Source organism: Ambystoma mexicanum, chromosome 3p (assembly GCF_040938575.1).
Source record: "Ambystoma mexicanum isolate Mex_15411 chromosome 3p, UKY_AmexF1_1, whole genome shotgun sequence".
NCBI lineage: Eukaryota > Metazoa > Chordata > Amphibia > Caudata > Ambystomatidae > Ambystoma > Ambystoma mexicanum.
Window position 1 is genome coordinate 1,105,005,198 of NC_090925.1, and position 27,008 is coordinate 1,105,032,205.

Below are 27,008 nucleotides of genomic sequence, written 5' to 3' on the forward strand. Positions count from 1 at the left end.
TCAATGGAACTGGAATGGTGAAAGGCTTTGTCGCTTTCCGCCTCGACGTGGATAGTACTAATCCTGTGCCAAAAGATTTTGTCGAAATACAGGCCGGTGAGCTGGTAAAATCGGATCTTGTCGGTGTGATGTGTCTCTCGTCTGGGATGGGAACCTACCGAGAGATTCGCTGCTGTCTGTGTATATTTTATGCATCACCCTATACTAACAAGTGTTTTGTTAGCCTACATTGTACATTACTTACGTTATTCCACGTTCCTACTATAATCTCCCCGTTCCCCACCTGAATCATTGCCTGCTTAATCATCAGCTAGACCTTTTTGAAAACTAGTTATTGTTCCTCTCCCTTTAATCGTTGTCAAGTACAGCATATCTATAAAAGAGCTCCCCATTTTTCTTAAAAAAAGGCCAATAAGTCGGTTTTTTGCTATGGACCATGCATAGACGAGTGTGTGCCAGTGAAGGTATTGGCAGCCGGCGTGTGGGTGGGTGGGTGAGTGGAGGTACTGGAGACAGAAGGAAAGTGCGCCTGAGGAATTTGAGAGAGGAGCAGAAGGTGCTTTTGCTTGATTGGGGCTCCGACTAACCATGACGAAGTGTATAAGTGATCTGATTGGTCTGAAGATGATGGCGGGCCCAGGGTCCAGTGGTTGGTAGGATGAGGAAATGAGAACGCCGGCTTGGGAGAATGAAAGGGAGGCGATGGAGGAAAGCATTACCTCAGAGATCTGATAGGGAGAAGATAGTGCCATTGTTAGTGGAGTAACTTTGCTGAAAATGTTGGGGTGGGACAGGAAATCTGAAGAAAAGGTGTCCCAGACAAATGAATGGGGACACAATGGTGTGCCATGAAAGTTTAGGGGGACAAACACCTCTTTCCCTGCCCCAATAATTACGCCCTGGGCATTGCAGTAGTGAAAGTGCATCTGGCTTACGGTGCATCTAAGCAAAGATGTTTGCAACAGTTTGAATTAGTGGGGGGACAGCGAGGGAGAAAGTGTGGGCCATGCTCCTGGGGATAGTTTGAGGGTGAGATGATTAAGGGGCTCTTGGGAAAGCACCAGGTGGTGGGAGGGAGCAAAGCATTGCCAATGCTAAGTGGTAAGAAAATAGAGCTGTTGCTTAGTGGGACCCAAGCGGAGGGGTAGATTAAGTCTGGAGTGTGCGATGTGTATGCAGAAGAGTGGCAAGAGAAGAAGCGTGGCAGACCGTGAGAGGTGGTTAGCGGTAGGAAGGATGGTGGAACAGTGAGAGTAGGATGGAGAAGAAGGGGCTGCGCGTGTGGCTTGGTGGCATGCTTGGATTTCAAAGTCCTCAGGAACGAGCTAACGCTGGAGTAGAGGCTCTGTAGCAAACACAGGCCTTTCATGTCACCCTCGCTGAAATTTGGAGACCCAACTATCGAGCAGAATAAGTCAGGCAGAGCTGCGAATGCCGTGCGGAGACGCATCTGAAGAGCAGAGCGCAAGTCAGGCAGAACTGGGAATGCCGTGTGGAGACGCATCTGAAGAGCAGAGCGCAAGTGTGGGGACGCATCTGAAGAGCAGAGTGCAATCCAGGCAGAGCTGGGAATGCCGTGTGGAGACGCATCTGAAGAGCAGAGAGCAAGTGTGGGGACGCATCTGAAGAGCAGAGTGCAATCCAGGCAGAGCTGGGAATGCCGTGTGGAGGCGCATCTGAAGAGCAGAGCACAAGTCAGGCAGAGCTGGGAATGCCGTGTGGAGATGCATCTGGAGAGTAGAGCGCAAGCCAGGCAGAGCTGGGAATGCCGTGTGGAGGTGCATCTGAAGAGCAGAGCACAAGCCAGGCAGAGCTGGGAGGCCATGTGGAGACGCACCTGAAGAGCAAAGCTGGGAATGCTGTGTTGAGACGCACCTGAAGGGCAGAGTGCAAGCCAGGCAGAGCTGGGAATGCCGTATGGAGACGCATCTGAAGAGCAGAGTGCAAGCCAGGCAGAGCTGGGAATGCCGTGTGTAGACGCATCTGAAGAGCAGAGCGCAAGTGTGGAGACGCATCTGAAGAGCAGAGTGCAAGCCAGGCAGAGCTGGGAATGCTGTGTGGAGACGCATCTGAAGAGCAGAGCGCAAGCCAGGCAGAGCTGGGAGGCAATGTGGAGACGCACCTGAAGAGCAGAATACAAGTCAGGAAGAGCTGAGAATGCCATGTGGAGACGCATCTGAAGAGCAGAACTGGGAATGCCCAGTGGAGACGCACCTGAAGAGCAGAATACAAGTCAGGCAGAGCTGAGAATGCCATGTGGAGACGCATCTGAAGAGCAGAGCTGGGAATGCCGTGTGGAGACGCACCTGAAGAGCAGAGCTGGGAATGCCGTGTGGAGACGTATCTGAAGAGCAGAGCGCAAGTGTGGAGACGCATCTGAAGAGCAGAGCGCAAGTCAGGCAGAGCTGAGAATGCCATGTGGAGGTGCGTCTGAAGAGCAGAGCTGGGAATGCCGTGTGGGGGTGCATCTGAAGAGCAGAGCTGGGAATGCTATGTGGAGACGCATCTGAAGAGCAGAGCTAGGAATGCCGTGTGGAGACGCACCTGAAGAGCAGAGCGCAAGTGTGGAGACACATCTGAAGAGCAGAGCGCAAGCCAGGCAGAGCTGGGAATGCTGTGTGGAGACGCATCTGAAGAGCAGAGCTGGGAATGCCGTGTGGAGATGCATCTGAAGAGCAGAGCACAAGTCAGGCAGAGCTGGGAATGCCATGTGGAGACGCATCTGAAGAGCAGAGCTGGGAATGGCGTGTGGAGATGCACCTGAAGAGCAGAGCACAAGCCAGGCAGAGCTGGGAATGCCATGGGGAGATGCATCTGAAGAGCAAAGCTGGGAATGCCGTGTGGAGACGCATCTGAAGAGCAGAGCGCAAGTGTGGAGATGCATTTGAAGAGCAGAGCGCAAGCCAGGCAGAGCTGGGAATTCCATGTGGAGGTGCATCTGAAGAGCGGAGCTGGGTATGCCGTGTGGGGGTGCATCTGAAGAGCAGAGCTGGGAATGCCGTGTGGAGACATATCTGAAAAGCAGAGCGCAAGTGTGGAGACGCACCTGAAGAGCAGAGCGCAAGTGTGGAGACGCACCTGAAGAGCAGAGCGGAAGTGTGGAGACATATCTGAAGAGCAGAGCGCAAGTGTGGAGACGCATCTGAAGAGCAGATCGCAAGTGTGGAGACATATCTGAAGAGCAGAGCGCAAGTGTGGAGACGCATCTGAAGAGCAGATTGCAAGCCAGGCAGAGCTGGGAATGCTGTGTGGAGACACATCTGAAGAGCAGAGTGCAAGTAAGGCAGAGCTGGGAATGCCATGTGGAGGTGCATCTGAAGAGCAGAGCTGGGAATGCCATGTGGAGGTGCATCTGAAGAGCAGAGCTGGGAATGCCATGTGGAGGTGAATCTGAAGAGCAGAGCTAGGAAAGCCAGGCAGAGCTGGGAATGCTGTGTGGAGACACATCTGAAGAGCAGAGCGCAAGTGTGGAGACGCATCTGAAGAGCAGAGCGCAAGCCAGGCAGAGCTGGGAATGGCGTGTGGAGACACATCTGAAGATCAGAGCGCAAGTCAGGCAGAGCTGGGAATGCTGTGTGGAGACGCATCTGAAGAGCAGAGCGCAAGTGTGGAGACGCATCTGAAGAGCAGAGCACAAGCCAGGCAGAGCTGGGAGGCCATGTGGAGACGCACCTGAAGAGCAGAATACAAGTCAGGCAGAGCTGATAACGCCATGTGGAGACGCATCTGACGAGCAGAGCTGGGAATGCCGTGTGGAGACGCACCTGAAGAGCAGAATACAAGTCAGTCAGAGCTGGGAATGCCATGTGGAGACGCATCTGAAGAGCAAAGCTGGGAATGCCGTGGGGAGACGCACCTGAAGAGCAGAACACAAGCCAGGCAGAGCTGGGAATGCCGTGTGTTGACTCATCTGAAAAGCAGAGCTGGGAATGCCGTGTGGCGACGCACCTGAAGAGCACAGCGCAAGTGTGGAGATGCATCTGAAGAGCAGAGCGCAAGCCAGGCAGATCTGGGAATGCTGTGTGGAGACACATCTGAAGAGCAGAGCGCAAGTGTGGAGACGCATCTGAATCTGAAGAGCAGAATATAAGTCAGGCAGAGCTGAGAATGCCATGTGGAGACTCATCTGAAGAGCACAGCTGGGAATGCCGTGTGGAGATGCATCTGAAGAGCAGAGCTGGGAATGCCGTGTGGAGACGCACCTGAAGAGCAGAGCGCAAGTGTGGAGACGCATTTGAAGAGCAGAGCGCAAGGCAGGCAGAGCTGCGAATGCCGTGTGGAGACGCATCTGAAGATCAGAGTGCAAGTGTGGAGACGCATCTCAAGAGCAGAATACAAATCAGGCAGAGCTGAGAATGCCATGCGGAGACGCATCTGAAGAGCAGAACTGGGAATGTCGTGTGGAGACGCATCTGAAGAGCAGAGCGCAAGCCAGGCAGAGCTGGGAATGACATGTGGAGACTCATCTGAAGAGCATAGCTGGGAATGTCATGTGGAGACGCATCTGAAGAGCAGAGCGCAAGCCAGGCAGAGCTGGGAATGACATGTGGAGACTCATCTGAAGAGCATAGCTGGGAATGTCATGTGGAGACGCATCTGAAGAGCAGAGCGCAAGCCAGGCAGAGCTGGTAATGACATGTGGAGACTCATCTGAAGAGCAGAGCTGGGAATGACATGTGGAGACTCATCTGAAGAGCAGAGCTGTGAATGCCGTGTGGAGACGCATCTGAAGAGCAGAGCACAAGCCAGGCAGAGCTGGAAGGCCATGTGGAGACGCACCTGAAGAGCAGAATACAAGTCAGGCAGAGCTGATAACGCCATGTGGAGACGCATCTGACGAGCAGAGCTGGGAATGCCGTGTGGAGACACACCTGAAGAGCAGAATACAAGTCAGTCAGAGCTGGGAATGCCATGTGGAGATGCATCTGAAGAGCAAAGCTGGGAATGCCGTGGGGAGACGCAACTGAAGAGCAGAACACAAGCCAGGCAGAGTTGGGAATGCCGTGTGTTGACTCATCTGAAAAGCAGAGCTGGGAATGCCGTGTGGAGACGCACCTGAAGAGCAGAGCGCAAGTGTGGAGATGCATCTGAAGAGCAGAGCGCAAGCCAGGCAGATCTGGGAATGCTGTGTGGAGACGCATCTGAAGAGCAGAGCGCAAGTGTGGAGACGCATCTGAATCTGAAGAGCAGAATATAAGTCAGGCAGAGCTGAGAATGCCATGTGGAGACTCATCTGAAGAGCACAGCTGGGAATGCCGTGTGGAGACGCATCTGAAGAGCAGAGCTGGGAATGCCGTGTGGAGACGCACCTGAAGAGCAGAGCGCAAGTGTGGAGACGCATTTGAAGAACAGAGCGCAAGCCAGGCAGAGCTGCGAATGCCGTGTGGAGACGCATCTGAAGATCAGAGCGCAAGTGTGGAGACGCATCTGAAGAGCAGAATACAAGTCAGGCAGAGCTGAGAATGCCATGCGGAGACGCATCTGAAGAGCAGAACTGGGACTGTCGTGTGGAGACGCATCTGAAGAGCAGAACTGGGAATGTCGTGTGGAGACGCATCTGAAGAGCAGAGCGCAAGCCAAGCAGAGCTGGGAATGACATGTGGAGACTCATCTGAAGAGCAGAGCTGGGAATGACATGTGGAGACTCATCTGAAGAGCAGAGCTGGGAATGACATGTGGAGACTCATCTGAAGAGCAGAGCTGGGAATGACATGTGGAGACTCATCTGAAGAGCAGAGATGGGAATGCCGTGTGGAGACGCATCTGAAGAGCAGAGCGCAAGCCAGGCAGAGCTGAAAGGGAAATGCTTTCCGAACCTTTCACAAGACAGGCAGAGCTCACTTTAACTAGAAAGAAACCTACTTTAAACGGCACAAGCCAGGCTGCTGTTGGAGTGAAATTAAAGATAAATCCCTTATTTGCACAAGACTAGCCTGCAAGAGCTTTTAGTAAAAGTAAATAGGAGCATATTTTTTCAGAAGACAAGCCAGACAGAGCTGGAAGTGAATTCCAATCAGAAAATGGATGTTCACGGCACAAACCAGGAGAGCCGGGGTGAATTTAAATGGGAATGCATATGAGCACAACAAAAGGCTGACAGCACTGGAATGACATTAAAGAGAAATGGTATAAAGAATTAAGTCTTGAGGTGTGCTCGCCATCCAGGGAGCACACAAAGGGGAGCTTGCCCATCCTTCTCTTGAGCTCCTAATCCTGCTGGTCCTGTGTTCGGTTCTGACAGGCCTCGACAGGCAGCAGGCTGGCCCGTGGCTCTGTCTGCCCTTTTTGATGGATGCCAGGAGAGCAGCAACCAGAAGAGCGGGTCTCTGTGTCGGGCATCAAGAATACACCCGTTGCCGCTTTCTCCTGCATGCACTTGCAGCTTCTGTGGATGTGGCATCGACACCAGCAAATTATACTGAAACCTCTTGGGGGAGAGAAATGAACGCTCACCTAAATATAGAATTGAAGGTAAATAAGTAAAAATGAAACGTCGCCCAGTGGAGGGGGAGGGGGGACGCTATACCCTCGAGCAGAGGCTGCCACAGTGGCGCTGCTCGTTATTTACCACGGTTCATGAAACTGTACAAGCTCTTCCATAGATGTCCATCCGGCTCTAATTAGTAAGTATCTCGGTGGTGGCGTGCTTGCTCCGAGTTTGTCACGTCATATGAATGAATGGTATGTACATTAGAGGCGGCAGCTGTCTGCTCAGCACGTCATGGGACACTCTTTGCGTGACACGTGAGCATGCTTGCTTCCATGTGACTGATCATTAGTGTCATTGTGGTGGTGGTTTTCAGCACACGGGATATCGCCACAGGTTCCCGCTTTGTTTTTTTTTCTGCAATGAAAAAGGTGTTCTATTTTGAATGTCAACTTGTGTAGCCCTCAAGTCTACGTGCTTCTTTCCTAGTCCCTCAGACTTCCTGCAATGTCATTTTACAGATTGTGCCTTCCCAGTTTGTCTAACTTTCTCTCCTCCAGTATTCCTTCTTGTATGTCCTTCGTCCAGGGTGTGCTTTCAATTACAAACCAGGTTTTAGGTTGCCCATTTCTATAGTTCACCACTGCTCCATTCCTTCTTTTCTAGTTCACCAGACTTAATCTTCAATAGTTTTCCAGAGCACATCTCCTTCAGTGTTTCCTTGACCACCTCTGCCTTAGTTCTTTAGATGTACTGGTCCAGAAGTCTTCAGCCATCACCCTCTGCTGTCTCCAGTCCTGAAATTCCTTATTCCTTCAAGCAAAGGTGTTTCTGCAACCCTCTTTTCCGGCTTCACAGATCGCTTTCCAAATCATATGAAACATAATGCCACAGGTTTCGAAAGTATGTTTTTGCACATTTCTTTGGAGCAAGCAATGGTAGAACCCAAATGGTGTTCCACGGCACGCTTCCCCTTTACGTTCTTCGGTGCTGCTCTGCTCCTATCCTTTGTATTCTGTCATGGTAGAGAAGATTGACTTGCCTTTCCCAACAATCCAGTCCCGTCCTGCTCCCCAGTCCGTGTCCGGACCTGTCGCATGCTCTTTGAAGCATGGGAAAGACTGGGAAGACCCAGGCAACTGGTTTTCAGTCATATGCTGCACCACTCCTTGGCTTTGTCTGGGGAGGATAGCTCAGGGGCAACATGCTTGTCTGACGAGCAAGACCGCTCTGAGCAGCATGTCCCGCACTTAGAGGCCAGACTCCTGCATTAAGTGCAATATAAATGATTTTTTGGTGTCTTGCCCCACCCCATACCGTTTGACCACTTGCACATCCTGTTCAACCACCAGTGTCTCCCCTCGACTGTCCATCACTTTCCACTCGTTTTCCATCAGGGAAGAAAAGACCTGCAAAGAAGTAGTGATCTTTGCATGATTTTAGCAACTCCCCCCAACATAAAACCGTGTGAACCTCCCCATGTCTCTTTCTGCCTGCTTCCAGTCTGGTAATGCCACCTTTTCTGCAATGTTTATGCCGCAGTTGCATCAGGAGCAGGGTTTAAACATTGTGGCATTTGGCCCTTGAGGGCTTTTTGGCAAGGCGCTGAATGCCGTTTTAAAAAAACGTCAATTTTACCACGTTAAAAATGGTTGGTTCCTGTTCACATGGCAAGTTCCCCTTTCAGACCTGTTGTTTAATTTCCATAACCCTAGTTTTGGTCAACAGAGATATAGCTTTGGATGTTTGATAGGTAGCCGGACCCTGATAATTGGTAGAGTGGGGGTTCCTCTGCTACTGGAGTCAAGAATTCCAAGGTGGTGTTCTTCCATCTTGCCTTGCCCAGGGAAACTAGCTACAGATTAATCGGAGCATGTGCCTCTTATGGGGAAATAAGGCATGTTTGCATTGGTTCTCTCTTCCTTGCACATCAGCATTATCATGCCCATAACTGAGTCCTCTTTTGCCCTTCTCCTCTCCACTGTTTAGCCTCTGATGTGCCCTCTTGCTGCTCCGGCCTTCCCGTCTACAGTGTCCTGCCTTGCACCTGCATTGGTGCCTAGCTCCCTTGTCACTGTCCCGTCTAGTCCAATCTACGTGTGAGTCGACCACCTAACCTGCTCTTCTCCTTGTAGCAGTTCCAGCCTTGCATAATATCAACTCCCACACCCGGCCGCACGGTCCATGAAAACTCCCCCCCGCCAAGTTATCTAGGCCATCTGTCTGCATTTCTGCTGACCTCTTGTATCTACCATTCTGCGCCTCTGCCTCTATCTTCAGCCCTCCTTCCCCATCGCTAGGCAGGTGAACTAAAGCAGCCATTGGCTTTCTGAAACATTGGTCTTCTGGTTTCATAGCAGTGGTGTAATTGGGGCCCATTCACAACTGTGCTCGGCTCTTCGGCTCATTAAAGTCCGGGTAACTTTATAACCTGAACATTGGACCCACATCATTACATTTAACTTTGACTTTGACCTACAGAATTCTCAAGCACACACATAAAAATGAACCACATCCCTTCTTATGACCGACTGCGTGCTTCGTGGGCTTGCCTCTTCTAAAGTACCGATTACTTGCAGAAACAAAAAATGCATACTTCGTTAAATTTTAGCAAGGGGCCTGCATGTTGTAATAATACATGCGATATTATATTTTGAAACCTAGAAAATACCAGTCGTCGTTAGCACAGATCAGTATGAATTCCAGGAAGAGTGTCAACATGCTAGCCGTGGAATAGCCCTGCCTGCCAAGCAAGGAGACCACAGAAATATTACTAGATTGCGATATTTAGTTGTTCTTGAAATTTGCTCAGAGTCTTTTAATCCTTACAGTTCCTATTGCACAGATGTGCCCGGAATCCTCCTAATAATAGAAATGATTAAGAAACGCTGCTACGATGGGTCCCAGTTCGCCTATGCTTAGCCGTCAAGTTGCATGGTTAGTGGCAAAGGCAAATGTGGGGGTAGTTTTCTGAGGGGACGTCAGTATTTTAAATGTCTCAAGATCAGTGGAGGCCGGTTAATATTTTTAGGGAAGGGGTATTCAGATCTCCCCCGAATTAGCGGGTGCAACTGAGCATACAATTTAGACCTAAGTGATGTGAGGCTATTCAGTGGTGAGGGAGGTTCTGCCCCTAACAACATAAAATGAGTTCAAATGGCGGTGCTTTGCAGAGAACAATTATTTTAGAAAAATTGGATTAACAATATAATGTACAATCTCTTCTCTACGGTAACATGAAAAAAGTCCAATCAATGCCAGGTAACAACAGAACACAGGGGTATTCTACAACATTTTCATGCTGTCTGTGTCCACAATATGCCAGCATTGTCATTGTAGAACACTTCCATGATTCTGGTGTAAACGACTTTCATGATGCTTGTGCCGTGAGTAGATGCTAGCACTGTAAATCACTTTCATGAGGTTGTACCTCCAATAGCATTGCCACTGAAAATCACTTTCATGATGCTGCACACACTATCAGCTGGCATTTACAGGTTCAATCTCTTTTCATGAAACTGTGCCCACCATACATATAGTGTTAAAACTGTATTTCACGTTCATGAGGCTGCACCCACGTATGCCAGGATTCCCACTGTAAACATGCCAGTGCACCCCCAACAGAAGACATGCATGCATTGCACATGAGCGTGCACAAACACATTCAGCCCTCTTTAATCCATAGGGCTTTTGAGGGAATCTCATCAACTAGACCCCATAGGACACACCATAAATACGTCGCACAATGAATCCGGCAGCAGCCAAGAGAGCTACGAGCAGAGGCATGCTAGATTCCTTAGACGAGCAGAAAGTGTGCAGAACGGAGGAAGATAGCACATCGTTAAAGGGTTGAAAAAGTCTATGCACCAGCCGTAAAACTGCTGCAAATACCGTACATAATACATTTGTAAACATCTAGGAATTTGTCCCACTGTCTGGTTACCTTGAGGACATAATCTGGAGATGACTTACTGCTATGAACCAGGGCAGACTCCTTGGCAGTGCAAACAGAGACTGATCCTTAGAGATGAAGACCTTTTGCTTTAAAGTGCAAAGTGGTGTGCATTCTTAAATAGATGGAGAACAATGGCAGATACGTGTGTGATAACAACTACCCATCCACTGCTTCCCTGCAATGCATTCAGAGACTCTGGTTTGCTATTTATCTGATTAATACATGAATCCAAGTCTTGTGCTCTTCGCCTGACTGCCCCATAGATGTCTGCCCCTGTCTGTGTCTGACTCTCCTTCTCTCTTGTTCTCCCTTTCTGACTCTCCCTCCTGTTATCCCTTGGCTTCTTTACCAAACAACAACCCTCTGGCTTCATGTCCCTTTCCTTTCCCCCTTTGAACTCCATTTCTCTCCACCCCCCTCTCCCGCACTGTCTCTCTCCCTCTCTCACCCACACTCACTCACTTTTTTTCTCCATCTCCTCCTCTCACTGATATCCTCCCTCACTCTCTGTACATATGTTTCTGCGCACTCTTTCTCCCACATTTATTTGCTCTCACTCTGCTAGCTCTAACTGAAATGTCGCAGGGAAACATGCGTTCCCTTTGATAGTTCAGTATTACCCACGCGCACATGCTCAATGTGGCATTCAAGGACCCATGTGTTTGCTTACCCAGTGTTGCATGGCCCATTGGGGATACAGGCTGGGGTACTGTGGGGCAGAATGTGCAAGGGGCGCTGTTGTGCTTCCCGGCATATCCAGGGCTTTAGGGCAGCGTGATGAAGGTGCTCCATCTCCACTGTGTACATGCAGGAACCAGGGCTCCTATTGTATGGTGCACGGGACCGCAGGCCCTTCATTACAGCAGGCACCGTGAGGCCAGAACTAAAATCGGGAGTGGGCTGCAGGTAATAACCGCTTAAAAAAATGTATACGAGTACAGTATGTTTGCACTGGTAAGCGAGGGTTTGTGTTTTGCAAGTGTGTGCGAATAAGAGTGAATGTTATTTGGGTGTGTGTTTGAATCAGAGTGGTTTTGAGATTTGTGTTTGTAAGTGCATGAATGAGAGTGTATGTTTGGGTGTGCATATGGAAGAGAGAGCGTAGGAATGCCGTAAAGCTGCGATGGTGAATTTGAGAGTGAATGAAGAATGGATGCTGTATGAATGAGTGTGCCAAAGCCAGGCAGCAGGCCTCTGAGTGGGGGCGGAGGGGCAGAAGGAGGCATGTGTTCTTACTGTGGCATGGCATTTCTTCTGGACATCAAGGGTGATGGCAGCATAATGAGTGTTAAATGGCTAGACTGGCCTACATTTTTACAAACAGTCTGGATGCATTTTCTTGCTAAACATCAAGGGTAAAGCAAACACACGTTGTATTGCTTTGCTAGACTTGCCTACATTGGTGTAGACAGCCTGGACACATTCTATTACTGTGGCATGGCATTTTGTACTGGTGAAGCCAAAAGGAGTACTGGCATATATTGTGGGCAAGGATATCATGAAAATGAGTTGGGGGTAAAAAGCTCCTTTGACTTGCATGTATTGGGGTTATTCATGCGCTACCCTACAAAACCGATTGCAAACGGCAGCTTTTTACCCTTTTTCTTTTCACAGAAAGAGTGAAGAAAATGCACATTGTTTTAACCTAATATTTTAAAACTTTTCTCAGGGGAGAAATCTCCCCACACTTCTCGTGCACCGCCTTTTAGTTGGTCTAGGCTCCCTCGCTATGCTCACCCACCCCCGCATATTCATGGGAAACATTTACGTCCCCCTCCACCCCCAATTCAAAAATTCACCAACCACCCCTGAGCAAAGAGGTACTGTAGACCACATTTTTTATTAAATAAAATGGTTTACACAAATATAAACAAAATCACGTTTCGTGTGAAGTAGTATACTGTACATACAAAAGAAGACCACTGTACAACAAATATGAACATTCAGGACGGCAATGTAACAATTATTACAAATGTGCGCTACCCATCATTTTTGTGGGCGGAATTGATCTCCGTATCAGTCTCTGCCGCTGGGGCTTTGCATAAAAAAACAACTCAGTAGAAGATGACGAAGGCCTACCCACGGATTTCAGACATGCTTCTCATTGGTCAAGTCCCTCCCTTAAACCCGGTGATCATTGTGCGCGCCATTACAGGAGGCTGCAGACCTGCAGGATATGGAGAACGCTCCTCTCTGCAGAGCTGTGGGACGCACTTGGATGCACTCAGCTGTGCGACTAAATGAGCGCACTTGCCTTTACTCTGCAGTGCATCGTGCACTGGTTGTTCGTTTCATCAGAATCTGCTGCCTTGTAATCCATGCCGGAATAATTCCGCCTGACTGCCTCATTGCAAGCTCTTTGAAACAAGTCCTTACTCTCATGCTCCATCACCAGTGGTAAGTGTGCCAAAAGAAGGGGGACTATGTTCCCTGCTGGCCTGGCCCCGCTCCCCACAGACCCCATCACAACGCCCCCTCCCAAACGCAATCCAAACCCCAAAAACAAACACACCTGCTGTTTAAGGGAATGTTCACTGAAGTAAGTCCAAGTTTCAACTTCTTCCTGCGCTTTTGTTTTAAAAGTAAAGCATTCCAGAACGGATTTTTAAAAAAATGAAAGTATAGGAAGAGTAACACTTATTTTTTTTTTATAGTAGAGGAGCACGGGCTGCAACTACTCACGCCCACGGTCTTTCACATATTCAGAATTGGGAAATATGTGAATTACATATAGAGACACACATGCGCGCATATCCACCACTCGCCAGCCCAACAGGATGTGCGGTGGGTGTGGCTGATTGGGAAACAGAGCAGGGTTGCAAACCTCGGCTTCGTCTCTGCCTCTATTATTTGATTCGCATCTTGCTCTGATGTTACTCTTCTGCAATATCTGGTTATCATTTGGATCAAGAGCAGGGTTTCTTCCTTGCGCCAGGCGAAAGACCTGCTGGGGTTTCCTAAGAGTTCAACAGTTTAAAGCTGTCCATGTGGGCCTTTTGAGTCTTTCTTCCAAGAGATGCACGTGCCTTTTCCAAACAATGTGTTATAAAATCTTGATAATGTGTGTGCGTCCTGTTAATTGTGCTAAGTTCCAATGATTGACCTGTTATCAGGGTCGGACTGGCGCGTACAACTGTCTCGGGCACCAATGAAAAAGTGGCCCACAGTTGCAAATGGCAATTCGTTCCTTTTGTGACAGACTGTTTGAGTAGTGCCCAAGGCAGTGTTTTTTGATGCCATGTGATGCAAATTGTGCATGTGAAACATCTAGCCGCATGGTGGAGTAACTTATCAAACTGGCCCACATTGGCCAAAAAAGTGTCCCACTCTGACACAGAAAACGGGCCCACGATAGCATTTTTGGTTTGCCCCATAGGCCAGTCCGAGCCGCCTTGTTATATTTTTGCAAGCTCTGCTTTGGTCAAGAAAGAAATGGCGCCGTATGCTTGGTGGGGGGCATACTTCAGCAACTGGTAGATTGGGGTTTCTTCTCGTGTGGGATGTGAGGACTCCCATTTTGTTGTGCTGCCATCTCATAATTTAGCTGGGGGAATAGTTCTGTCTGGTTCTCCCTCCACCAGACTTCTCAGCATGGTCTTTCCCATACTGAAGCCCCTGCTTATGCCCTGGTCTTCTGATTATGCTGCTTTCCTTATTTGTCCGTCACATTCGTCATCATTGTACACGGTGCCCAATATATTGAATGCTTACAGCATTCTGTACAAGGACATTGAATATGTAAAGGGTCTACCATCAGGGAAAATGACAAGCCATGACACATGCTCAATGTATATACACTTTAAAATAAGACAAGTGGCGCTCGTATCATTCTGGATTAGAGAGATTTAAGACAACAGCAGTTATGCTGGTAACTCTGGCCTGATTTCAGGGACCTGAAGTAATCGGATATACGTTCTAGATGAGAAGATTACACATTTCAACATATCTATGCATGTGTCTGCTAGTATTCCTGGCTGGTAGGTGTGATTAATAGCGACTAACCCATCAATGTGTCATCATATGTTACTTAACAACAGTCACCATAGTTGTGTTTGTTAAATAGCAGAGATGAGCAGGTCAGGGAAGGGAGGAGGAAGGCCTCATTATTCCCATCGGGAAGACTGGTTATTCTGGTACAATCAGAGAGGAAACAAATCCACTCGCTAGCAATGACAGTGATATAGATGTTCAACCAGGGTCTTGCTGTCAATCAAGCACGGACTGTGCCTATGCCATGGCAGCACCTCCGATGGGGAGGGGTAAATCATGGCTACTAGACGGCCCAGGATAAACTCCTGCACAGTTAGGGGCAGAACGTCCCCCTTCACCCTCTCGGTTTCAGGAATATACTACAGTAACAGCGTAATGGCTTCAGAAGTGTCTGTACATCAAAGAAATCACACGTCTGTCTGCTTTCCCATTGATCCCATGCTCTCAAAAGGTGGTCAGCGTTTATGCGTGTACCCTCTACAACCACCCTAGATCTCTCCCTACCTTTGCACACCATCATCCTGCCGGATGGCTTACAATCACACTCTACGTTTTCGGCTCCGCGTCTACAAATGTATCCATGGTCTTGAACTCTCCTACCTCGCCGATTGCTTTACTCTCTATGCTCCCTCAACCCCTGCAGTCCTCTGCTCTCCTAATCCTCTCCATCCCCTTGTGTCTCCTCCCACTTCTGCTCCTTCACTCTACCTGCCCCCCTCCAACATCAATACCGGGCCCATCACTAGTACAATCAAAACAAAACTTAAGACCCACTATTAACCAAGGAAGGAAGGATCACCCAATACCCCCATAATGACACTCATATACTGATCCTGGCCTATTGCTACAGAGAATATACCATAAGAATGCTCTGCATGTAAGGATGTATGTCTATCTGTAAAGTCACAAGTCCATGTTATTTAGTCTATTCATGTCTGTTGCTTGTCTATGTGCCCGGTCCAAGTCCCATGATGCTACCTCTTCACAAATATTTCACTCTCATCCAGACCTTCCTACATATTCTAAAGGCATCCTGCACAGGCCTCCGGTGTGTTGTGCTTCCCATGTATGTTATTTCTGATCGAAATAGCTCCCCTGGTATTCAATGAATCTAACTACAAAATACATAATGGGAGACGAGATTCTGAGGACCATGGGAAGAGCAGCAGTCTTGGAAAAAGCTGAGATGTCCTGAATCACGTTGATACCACAAGGGTGTGCAGGAGAGATTCTGGTACACTTAATCTACCAAACAATTGATTTTGCTGTCAATTCTTTTGAATCATCACCTGGAGTGCAGCCTTCAGCTTTGGAGGCCACGTCTCTTTAAATATAAAGGCAGATCCATGCAGTACAGATCAAACACCACTGCAACAGTGTATTTATTGTTCAAACCATAGTTCTTGTGTACATACTGGCACCGAGGATAAAGCATAATACAAAGACCTTCACCTTTCTAACCAACACTGCAAAAGGCAGTCAAATTAGAAAATGTCTTACAATCCACCAAATTGCAGCCTCACCCATGTTTGGGGTTTTGGAATCAAAAAGTCATTCCACAAGGAAGCAGAAAGGACTAAAAAGAGTAAGCGTAGGACTGGAGACCACAGACAGTAGCCATGGAAGTGAAGAGAATGGTTTGGCCTGGCCTTCCTCATCTGTCGCCAAATATGTGTGGATGTGTTTGCGCAGCAAGACCCGTGCCTTGTATGACACAATGTGGGGCATTTATTCCCTATGTTTTAGGTGTGCACATAATAAGGGTCCTGCAGGGTGATGGGCCTCACAAAGACGGGTGTCACAAGAAAAGAAGGGTCTGACACAGCAGTCACATGACACATGTCTGATGTATATCATGTTTCTGATCGGTGTTGCGGGTAAGCGTAATGTTTCTGATCACAAATCATGTATTTGGGCAGCAAGTGGCAGAATGTGGAACCTATTGGTTTACTTTAACAAAGCGAAATTGTGCATGCTGGGGGCCAAGTGGTGCTTCTGTAATAATGTGTGTATTTCTAGTGCTGATCTTCCGAGAGAACTAAACATGAGGAGAGCTATGGTTACCAGGTAACTAGCGCATCTCTGACAATCTCACTAAGTAGACGCACCCCATGAATGATGTTCGAGCCAGTATACAATAAAGAGGATTGATGCATGCTAACCAGTCTCTTGTTAATAGGTTGTTATTCCAAACTGAGCCCGAGTCCAGGAATTAGAATAAAAGACAGCGTTGTGGAATGTGGACAGAGAAAGTAGAAATATCTAGATGTTTTTCCAAAATCAGCCCTGAGGGGAGTATTTTGGGAGGCCACTGTATTATGGTGAACGGAGCCAAACTGTATAATCAAGTTTCGTTAGCAGAGCCGCAATGCTTGGACTCGGGAGGGGTGTGGGAGTAGTCTATGACGTCAAGGCGTCAACACAGAACACCACCAATAGTTCCAGTTAGACCGGTAAGTATTCAAATAAACAATAGTTTATTAGGGCTTTAAAATACACACAAGCAAGTAAAACCTCTAGTCAAATATCAAATATTGTCACACAAAACCCTTCTAAAACAGATGTTCTATTTTTGATTCATTGACCAGTGCAACACAGATAAGTACTCAGATTCATTAGAAATAGAAAGAAAAGTTCAGGATAATCATAGAACAGGTTCCCTAGCTCTTCCAAAGTTCAATCCTCTTCCACTTCCAAATTATATACTTCACAGGTAATAATAATAATAATTTGGCACTTATATAGCGCTACGAACCCTCGGGTATCTGAGCGCTGCTTATTATTACCCACGTTGTGTGGTGCACATTTATTGACCTCGGATGGATGAAAGGCTGAGTTTGGCCCCGCCGGGATTCAAACCTGCGTTAGCAGGCTCTGCACGGATGTCAAAGCGAGCGCTCTACTCGCTGTGCCACTTGACCAGCTGACCAGGTAGGTTCATAAAGAGATTGGTGATGTCAGTGGTAATCATTAATAAGAGTAAACAGTTAGATAAAGTTCAGGTAATCAAACTTGCTCAATCCCACTGCTTAGGACAATCCTAGGAAGGAATCATTGACTAGGCCACCACCAACCAAAGTCAGGAAAGAGTGATCTAGGGACCAGTCTTTATGGAGGACAGGGGGTTTAAAGAGGTCTGTTCACTTATTCCCCTGACTCCAATTTCTCCGAAGACCTCTGCTGGTGTTACGAAATCTGTTGGATACACACTCCTCTGTGCTTGGTCCCATTGTTGAAAGGCCCGGGGTTTGCGGGTGCAGTGGGCACCTTTGAGCGTGAGATTTCGTTTGGCGGGTGCTTAGGAGTTGGTTCCGGACAGCTTCAAGGAGAATGCCGAAATGAAGAAAAAAGAAGAATTCGGTGGGGCAGACCACCTCAGGAAAAACTCAAGGAAGCAAAGAAGTGGTGATGCAATAGGAGTCACCACCGTCAGGCGGAGGCAGGCGATCGTCAATGGACTAAGAAAGGAGCTGGCCAAAGACCGCTTCCGTTCATGCAAGAAGGTTGAAAATGCAGGAGTAGGTGTTCTGTTACACAAGTTGAAGATCGTCCAGGTTCCAAGGATGCACTCGGAACAGTGACTGCAGCGAGGGAGCCTAGGAGAGAGATGTTTAGTCCACCGGTTGGTCCAGGGACACTTCTGAAGTCTCCGGAGGCATGGATCCTCGGGCAGGGGTCGAGGCTGTTTATTCCCAGCAGTCCAAGGCATGAAGTACCAATGGGCCTTGTTGTGATGAGGACAGAGGTGCAGGCAATCACCGGGACAGCATTTGTGTCAATGCTGGTCAGCTTCAGGGGTTGTTCACCTGGGTCATCAGAGTGCTGTACTTATTTGTTGAGGTCTTGGCTCCAACAATGATCTGTTCATTTGTTATTCAGCTGCAGGAGCCCTCCTTTTATGCAAGGTTTGGCCTGGGAGCATGCCCAAGCTCTCCAATGGTAAGAATCTGTAGCATTCTAACGGCAGTGGCTATCCAATTATGGATAGCCATTGGCCACCAAATCTGCCCAGTTAGATATTCAGACACTGGAATGTGCACTGGGACCCGACAGTCCCAGTCCCCACATCGTGCCTCACACACTTACTGCCCCTTTTCCCATGAAAGCAGCATCTTTCCATGGGAAAGGGCATTCCATATATGGCATTTTCTGACCTCCGAAGGCAGGAAAAAGGCCAAAGAACAGTATAGCCAAAGGACAAGCAAAAACCTCGGGGAACGGCCATCTTAGGATGCTAGCCTCCCTTGGTAGCCATCTGCACTAAATGCAAAGGTTCACGGGTAAAATTTACAAAACACAGTAGGGAAATAACGCTACCACCATGTAATGCTAGGCACATTGTAAAAGTAGCCAAAACACCATTACAGAAAAAGTTATAATATAAAAAGGTGCCCTACCTGCACTTCACTTTAAGATGATGTGCGCATTTGTAACAATACAAGAAATTCACAAAGTTGAGGCATAGGCGCTCATTTTGCTCCTAGTCGTAATTTGAGGGTGGGGACCCGATACATTTGCACTGGGGCGAAGTCGGAAAATGTTTGTCATTTGCACTGAAAGGGTGCAAATGCAAAGGGCAAAAGGCAGCATACAAACGTGTACGCCACCTTTTGTTCTTTACATTTGCACTCTGCAGTGGCAATTAAGTAAACGATGTCTGATATGGGGCAGTTTTCGAATGTATGTACGGTGATCTATAAAAGTCGTTCTTAAGTTGACCTCATCAAGAGGGTGCATGTTATTTATGTCACTTTAAAATATACAGTGTGGTTTGATTTTGCACTCTTGTCTCCAGGGATCGAATGTATGCACCCTACATGCATGAGCAATACCAAGAGATGCTGAAGGTTGCCAATGAATTAGCACGTCTCCAGGTCTCATATGATGAATATCTCTGCATGAAGGCTCTGATGCTCCTCTGTACAGGTAGGTGGACATTCCTTTAAATGCATCCAAAACATGGTGTCAATTCTTTCTGCACTGCACAATTTCCTCGTGACAGTTTTTCCTGTGCCCGATTACCTTTTTAAAGGTTAAACACAACCGTGAGGTCCTGGAATAAAATGTAGTAGGCTGGGGTGGGTGGTGGTGGGCAGTCAGTCATGCAGAAGTGAGGTTTGGGAGCTATGCCACTCACATTACAATTTACGTTCCAATTGAAGAGCAGACTCATGGAGACACAGCCAAAGAGATATTCAACATGATCTTGTCTTGACTACGTGTAACGACACCTCCCCCAAGACCAAATTCCAGAGTCCTTGAAGATGTGTTTTTTGCTTCCCGGGATTGAGGAGTGAGGGGGTGCTCAGAAAGAATGTGCTAGGTTGAAGTAAGTGTTTTAAATGCAGGTTTCTGCCATTTCTATTCAAGCAGAGTTCATTTAGTGGCAAAACAAGGGTAGCGGTGGGCAAGCATGGAAAAGGAGGCAGATTGAAAAATAGTATTTAAAGCAAGATGTCTGGCACAACGCTCTTTGAAAACACCAGAAACATGGAAGCACATTTTTCAAAACCTTTCAAAACTTGATTTTGTTCACACATTAAAGCAATCAGCATATCCCAACCATAGAGTCGCCTTGCAGAAAGAGCCCTACAGGCCTTGAAATGCTTTATTTGGTATCTGGCTATTACCAGCAACCCAAGCAAAGCATCTAGTATTGATTTAATTCAATTGATTTGATTATTGGGGCTTGTAATGTGTAACATTGCAAACTGAATTGAATTTAGACATAAAAATGAGAGCATAACTGCACTGAATGAACATCACTTGATTAAATAAAAAGATGGATTCTGACGACTTTCCTGAAGGTCAAAAAAAACAATTTGGTGATATTGCGACCATCATGCTGGAGATCATTCCAACTTCTAGGACCTTGGGCAGCAAATCTTCTTTCTCCTCTAGATTGAAAATTAGCGTGTGGTAAAATTGAGTGATTGTCTATATGATCTGAGGAGCATTTGAGGTTGATAACAGTGGATGTTTTTCTACTAGCTAAAGAGGATCAAGACCATGAAGGCTACGAAACACCAAACGCGAACCTTTCAAAGCAAGCCTTTGGAGTACTAGAAGCCAACAAAGGGAGCCACTAAGGATGAGATGGAATCTCTTTTCTTCCAACCAAAAATCAGCCGAACAGCTGAATTTTGCTTGTTGCAGGCGTTGGATTTCATACGCTGGCAGTGCTACAAAAAGACTTGGCATAATCGAATTTCGAGATAATAAGTGAGGCAGCTCCTGAGCGCTACAGCTTCTTAGGAATGTAATGCAGGATTCAACCGCACGTGCAAAGTGTGCAAAATAAATCTCTAACCACTTAACCTGTTTAAGAATCCAGTCTCAGATGGGTCTTCCAAGAAAATATAAAGTTATTCACTTTGTTGGCAAAGGAAAAGTCCTGGCGAAATGGCTGAATAGGTATGAGGCACGGCGTCTGAAGACGATGACTGGAACATAGAAGAAGAACTTCATTTGGGAAAGTCTTAAACCTCAGTCCGCTCACTCATCTTCTCCGAGTGCTAAGACATAGCAGCAAACTTGTCATTAGGTCCGCTGCCATTCAAATGGATATGTGCATCATGTGCGCAAGAATGAAAAAGGAAGTCTAAAAAGCACAGAAGACTCATAAGGGGAACAAGTATAAATGTTAAAAAGCAGAGGGGAAAGTGGGGAACCTTGAGGTACCCCTGCGTCCATCCCGAGAGGGTGGAGAGATAGGGCCAAAAGAAACAGCTTGTGCTCAATTTTCTTGACAAGATCTGAACCAGCTGATGGCATGTTCAGATACTTGTGACACTGAAGGAGGAAATGCTTCACAATCTGGAAAGTTGGTGGTAGATTTAGCATGATTAGTAGTGAGTGCACCTTTATCCGCCTGAGCAAGAATATCATTAAACACGCAGAGGATATTGATTGATATTAATATTTATTTGTATCGCGCTCATACACGTGTTTTAGAGCGCGACAAGGCAAGGGAGGAGAACAAGGGAGAACAAAAACAACGATCTTACTATGCCCAGAGACATTGAGAACATGCAAGTGCAGGGGAGAGGGAAGAGGGAAAGTGCAGGGGGGGGGGGGGAGAAGTGGAAAGTGCTGAGAGGAGCACTGGCACTGTGCAGTGCCTAGGCTGGAAACGAGACTGTGAAACATAACGATGCTTTGCCTCCTCAAGGAACGCTGGTACTTGAGTGGTCACAACTTCATCAAGCACCTTGGAATTCCAGGCAGTAGGCCGATAATTACTTAGGCTCAAGAGGTCGAGAGACAGCTTTTTTGAGAAGCAGCTGACAGAAAAGCTTTTTTTCAAGGATCACAGCATCAAACCTCAAGACAAGGAAATAATAACAAAAAGTAGTAACCCATGGAGCTACGATGGAAGGAAATTCCCTAGCTGCGCATGAGGACATGGCACCTTATGGCTATAGGAGAGACGATGTTAAAGTTGAGGGAGGTAATGTCCGCTGGTACAACGCCTTTGCAAGAAAACAAATGAATGCGCAGATTGATAAAGGGGGGTCGTCCTTGAAAGCCATCCGTTCTGATTGAGGCCTCAGGATATCGGATTGAATGCCTTTGATTTTAGCAAATAGATAACCGAGTGTAGGACTCCCAAAGCACTTGGCATTGACCTGGCAGGCAATACGGAAGAAGAAAATCACGAACACCTTAAAAGAACAGTTTTGGTTTATGAAGTGCATTATTGATCTTATTTTGCGGAAACATTCTTTTCACATTAAAAATAGCTTTTTTCTAGGTGGCATGGGCCTCTTTTCACACAAATCGATTTGAACTAGATTAGGACGCGCTTCCATTTGGTTTCCAGTTTCCGCCCAGTGTATTTGACTGCATACAATTCAGGGGAAGGCACGCAGCAGCCTTCGTGAAAGCGGGGAGTAATACTCGGGCAGAAGTAAAGCACAGCCCTTTGCTGCCAGCAAAAGGCCGTAAAGACACCCCGTAGAGAAATGCAGTGGATTGCTTAAGTTGACGGCAATATTCACTCTTGCCAGCGGCAAAGGACCAGTGCTGGATGTGTCCTGTTTATAGCATATTCATCTGATCCTCAAGATGGCCGTGTGCCAGGCTTCACCTTTGCTTAGTCCAGGTGACACAATGCTGTTACCATGATTCAGGTGGCGTAATATCCTCTACCAGAGGCATGGCATATGCCCGCGTGCCGTCAGCCGCCTCTGCGCGGCGACACAATGGTGAAACCGTGGTCTGGTAGCCTCTTAAAATCTTTCACGTGAGCTTGTCGGAATGGAATTGGCTGCGAACACGAGACATTCTGGCCCTTATTCACGACGTGTTTTCCAATGGGTTTTACCATTATAAAATGCTTCTTTGAATTAGGCCCTTTATCTGTGCTCTCTTTCTGTGATTCATGCTCCAACATCATGTGGTGCAGAGATTAATACAGCGATTCTTTACCTTGGTATCTTATCAGAGCATTCGCACGAGGCTCATTTTCTCACTTCTTGATTACATAAACCGTGTTGTGCTTAAGGAAACTGGAGGCCTTCATTTCTGAGAAGATCAGTTTTAGTGATTAATATGAGGCATGTCATTGGATGTCCTTTTAACCTTCCTTCTTCTAAAATGGTTTTTCCATACAGTGCCTAGCCCACAATGATGGCATAGACGTGCACTCTCTTCCTCTTCTCGAAAAAGGTTTTACTCGGCGTCATATATTCCATCATGCGTGGTGCTTAGGTCTTCTGGCTTCAACCCACTGAGCGCCATTTCCCTCCTGCGGTGAATCTGCAGAATGCCTCCATTCCTTGCGGGGCTTTGGTCCTCTGGCTATGAGCCTTCTTACTCTTCTGCCTTTAACCTGAGAATGGGAAGTGACCTTTGAGGTTGATCCCAGAAAGACCGCTTCATGAACTGCCATGCACCACAGCATGTCTAAGAAAACAATGTGCCATGTGACTTGGCTTTGGGTTTTTTGATCCAAAGATATTAATTCTGCTGTATATTTAGGAAGGCACGATCTTATTCAGTCACGTAATTCCCATGTAATCATCCAGTTTATCTGGCACTGCTTCAGGCTTGTGGCATGCTGGCCCCAGTGGAGTCCCCAGTCTGGCCCATTTGGATATTGACAGATTAAATTCGATATCCAGATTTACACTGAAAATCTAGATTGGGAACTTTTCATGTTAAAGGTCATCAAGCGATTTTTGTTCCGTGAGAAGAGCAACCAGTGCACATACACGATAAAGCAATTCCATTGATTCCATTGATTGTTATGGAGATGAGGAGTACAAACCTCCTGTATGCAATATGAATTAGGCAAGTACTGCCAACAAAGCAAAATGGCGATTAGCAATACTCCACACAAAAATTGAGGGCCAATGGCCAATAAATATATATATATATATATATATATCAGCACCTTCCTGTACCTTCCTGTACCAGCACTGCTTCATCAGTGTGTTCTGACCAGAGCATTATCGGTGCATTGCCACATGGTGAAAATAGGCTTAATCAGGTTTGTACTGCCAACTAAGGAAATTGGGGAATCCTGACACTCCAAACAAAAATTGAGTACCAACATATATGCGCGCACTAGCCGCCTCTTGTATGTGTTCTGAACAGAGCATCCGCAGTGCATTGCCCCCGGGTGTAACTGCACTTTTGTTGCTGTCTTATCCCAGGACGGGTGTAGGGCAAACTTTCCATTAATGAGAAGCTACAAATAAGGAATGGAACACAACCAGAGTTTCAAAATGATGAGATATTTTGCAGCAGCTAAAAAATAATTCCCCACCCAACTTCCAAAGATGTGGAGTAAAATACTCCCGTCATAAAGACACAGATCTGCAGTGCATCCCTGTGCACCGTCTTCTGTCACCTGCAGCATTTCAAGTACGACCCAAATGGATACATTGAGAGATGACACGAGGCACCAATGTGTGGCGCAGAAGTAGATGGTCACCTCTTGATTAAGTTCCCCCTCCGATGGCACGCCAAACTCTACCCGTCCCAACTGTGAGGCTATTAAGTGCCCTCGGGGCCGCTTGCTCATCTTCTGTTTCAGGACATGCCGCCATGAGATCGTCTCGATGAAAGCCTCTCTTAAAGACTTCATTTGCTGGCTCTTGCGCTGCGTGCTAGAGTCCTCCTCAAATAGCTCCACGGTAACTTCATCCTCCCTGGCAACAACAAAAAATAATAATCCCCACGCCTGCGGTTACTTCACTGACACGAATGCCTAGGAAATGTATTCTTTCTCTTTAGTCGAATGGACAGTGAAAATAAACCAGTCGTTAAATGTTTGGTGTGTTTTCATTTCCCTCACACTTTCCTGCAAGGGGAACGTTCAGCGTGCGTTATCCCATGCCCTATCTGGCTCTAGGGCTTGCAGCCAGGCCTGTTGTAAACCTGTATACTAGAGATCCTGTGGGTGGGAAGGGAAGGGAAGGGAAGGGAGGAGATGGGAGGGGAGTGAGGGAAGAACCCCTGAGTTGGTTAACCGTAACATCTGTATTCTGAAAATACAGGATGGGAGCACTAACTTGGGTTTCTAAAGTGTAAGCGTCTGATGATCCTGTTGTAGCTGTGTGGATTGCACAGTAGAAGGCTCTTTATTGGCCCTCACCTCACGTTTAGCCCAATCCTACTGGCAAGTGTGTAAGAGAGGGATAAAGGAAAACAAATAGAATTGTTGGAAGGCACCAGGGTCAATAATGCTATATACACATGAATATATTGGTTTATAGTGTTTTTTTTTTTTTAATGGGGGGGTTCCCCGCCCAACCCCCCGTTTTTTTTTACTAGCTAAACCCAAAAAAACATACAAATAAAAAAAACACATTTGATTTTTTTTTAGACATTTTTTGGTCATTTTTGCATTCTACTTTTTGCATTCGACATTATAACTGCACACCGAATATATCATATTCCAGTATTATGCCTCCTTAAAGACCACATAGCAATTAGGGATTCACTCAAAACCTTTGCTACCAAGGTAATGTTTCGAATGGGTGCCGGGAATTGCTAATATCTTGTGTGTTCTATGAAAATATTCTGTGCCATAATGCCCCCTCGTGGAGAGATGCTTATGCATGAAGAATACCCCTAGATCAGCACATCTACCTCTACCAGAGCTTGCCCACCCATCCCCCCCAGCCACTTCTATGCTGTACGGGAACTTGAACTGAGGGCCTGCAGGGGTAGGTACGAAATGGGTTCCGAGTAACCTGATTGGCTGTCTGACTTTCAACATTTCAAAGAATGTCCTAATATAAGGCAACACCTGGCAGAAGTTACTAAGGAAAGATTGCAAAACAAAATGATACATTTGAAAAAATATTTAGAGCTTAAAAGGTTAGAAATTCCCATTTTGACTTTGTTACAAGCTTTCATGTTGTACCAGCAGTTTTGTTGGATGGCATTCCTATATTGAGAAGTCGCAATTAAATTGTAACAATATAACTGATAAGATCCCTAGATAACAATATAACTGATAATGTGACAGATTTTTAGAATGTGAAGCAAGGACTTGAGCTTAAAAAGTGGTCCTACTCTGCCATGGCCTATGCTATTTTGGAGCATCAAGGGCTGGAGTCCGTAAGCCACAGCTCGAAAATGTATCCTATCCTCCCTCTTTGAAGTCCACAGGTTGGAGTTAGCTAGATAGTTTCCTCAAACAAAAGCATCCCATGCTGAGTGCCTCAAAACGGTCTGATTTCGCAGCTCCTCTTCCACATCCGCTTCAGGTACAGCCTCCATTTTAGGTCATCTTCACTTCGCCCCATCACTCCTACTTCTTACTCTTCAATTTGTCCTTCTTATTCTCACTCCTCAGTCGCCGGGCTTCACTCCACCTTCTCACACCTCAATCCTCCAAAGCCGTCGTCTTCACTGTACATCTCAGGACATTATCATTCATTCTCACCTTTAATCCTCATTCCTTCTTGTCAGTCATCAGCTGTCTGCTTTACACCTTAATGCTCCTCTTCCCAACTCCTGCATCAGTCATCACTCCTCCTCCTCCTCCTCCTCTAGTATTCCCCCTACCCATCATTCCTACTCCCCAGTCATCAGCTGTCATCCTGACACCGACACACATAAAAAATGTTCTTTTCTTCACAACTCGTGCTTCCCATTCTGTAGGGGAGGAAACAACACATAACTATCCCTGAAAATATGGTGAACAATAAACACAATCTTAACTGAACACCAGCAGGGGACTTGAATTGTGTAAATCTAAACATTGTGCACAGTTGTATGAATGCAATACTCTAATATGAAGCACATTACAATGAAGTCTAGTGAGTGAGGAGGATGACTGAGGATGTGGGGGCGGAGAAAAGAGAATGTCCTAAAATGTACCATGTGCATTCCATTTTAGGACATTCTCCTTTCTTAACCCATAAATGGGTTCCGTAAATCCCTGTCTTGTCACTTTGCTGCCACCCAATGCCTGCGATGCGAGCCCGCTACCACTTTTAAAGAGAAGAACGACTCTAAAATTGGATTCTTCTATTGGGTTTGGATTGTGCCACTCAATTTAAAACATGGGACGCAGTAAATTGGCCAGGACCAAATAGCTAGGACTTAAAGTTCATGTTCAAGAAACACAATAGCGCTCCAAAAGCCTGTCATACCTTGTCAACTACTTAAATCATT

At 46.8% G+C, this 27,008-nt stretch overlaps 1 protein-coding gene across 3 annotated transcripts in view; it reads left to right on the forward strand.

Moving 5' to 3' along the window:
* Nucleotides 1–27,008, forward strand: part of NR3C1 (nuclear receptor subfamily 3 group C member 1) — a 656,238-nt gene that overhangs the window by 612,109 nt on the left and 17,121 nt on the right. For all 3 annotated transcript variants that reach the window (XM_069652458.1, XM_069652456.1, XM_069652457.1), the window contains exon 7: nucleotides 19,168–19,298. In XM_069652458.1, the coding sequence (XP_069508559.1) occupies nucleotides 19,168–19,298 (131 nt within the window). The remainder of the gene's footprint in view (nucleotides 1–19,167; nucleotides 19,299–27,008) is intronic.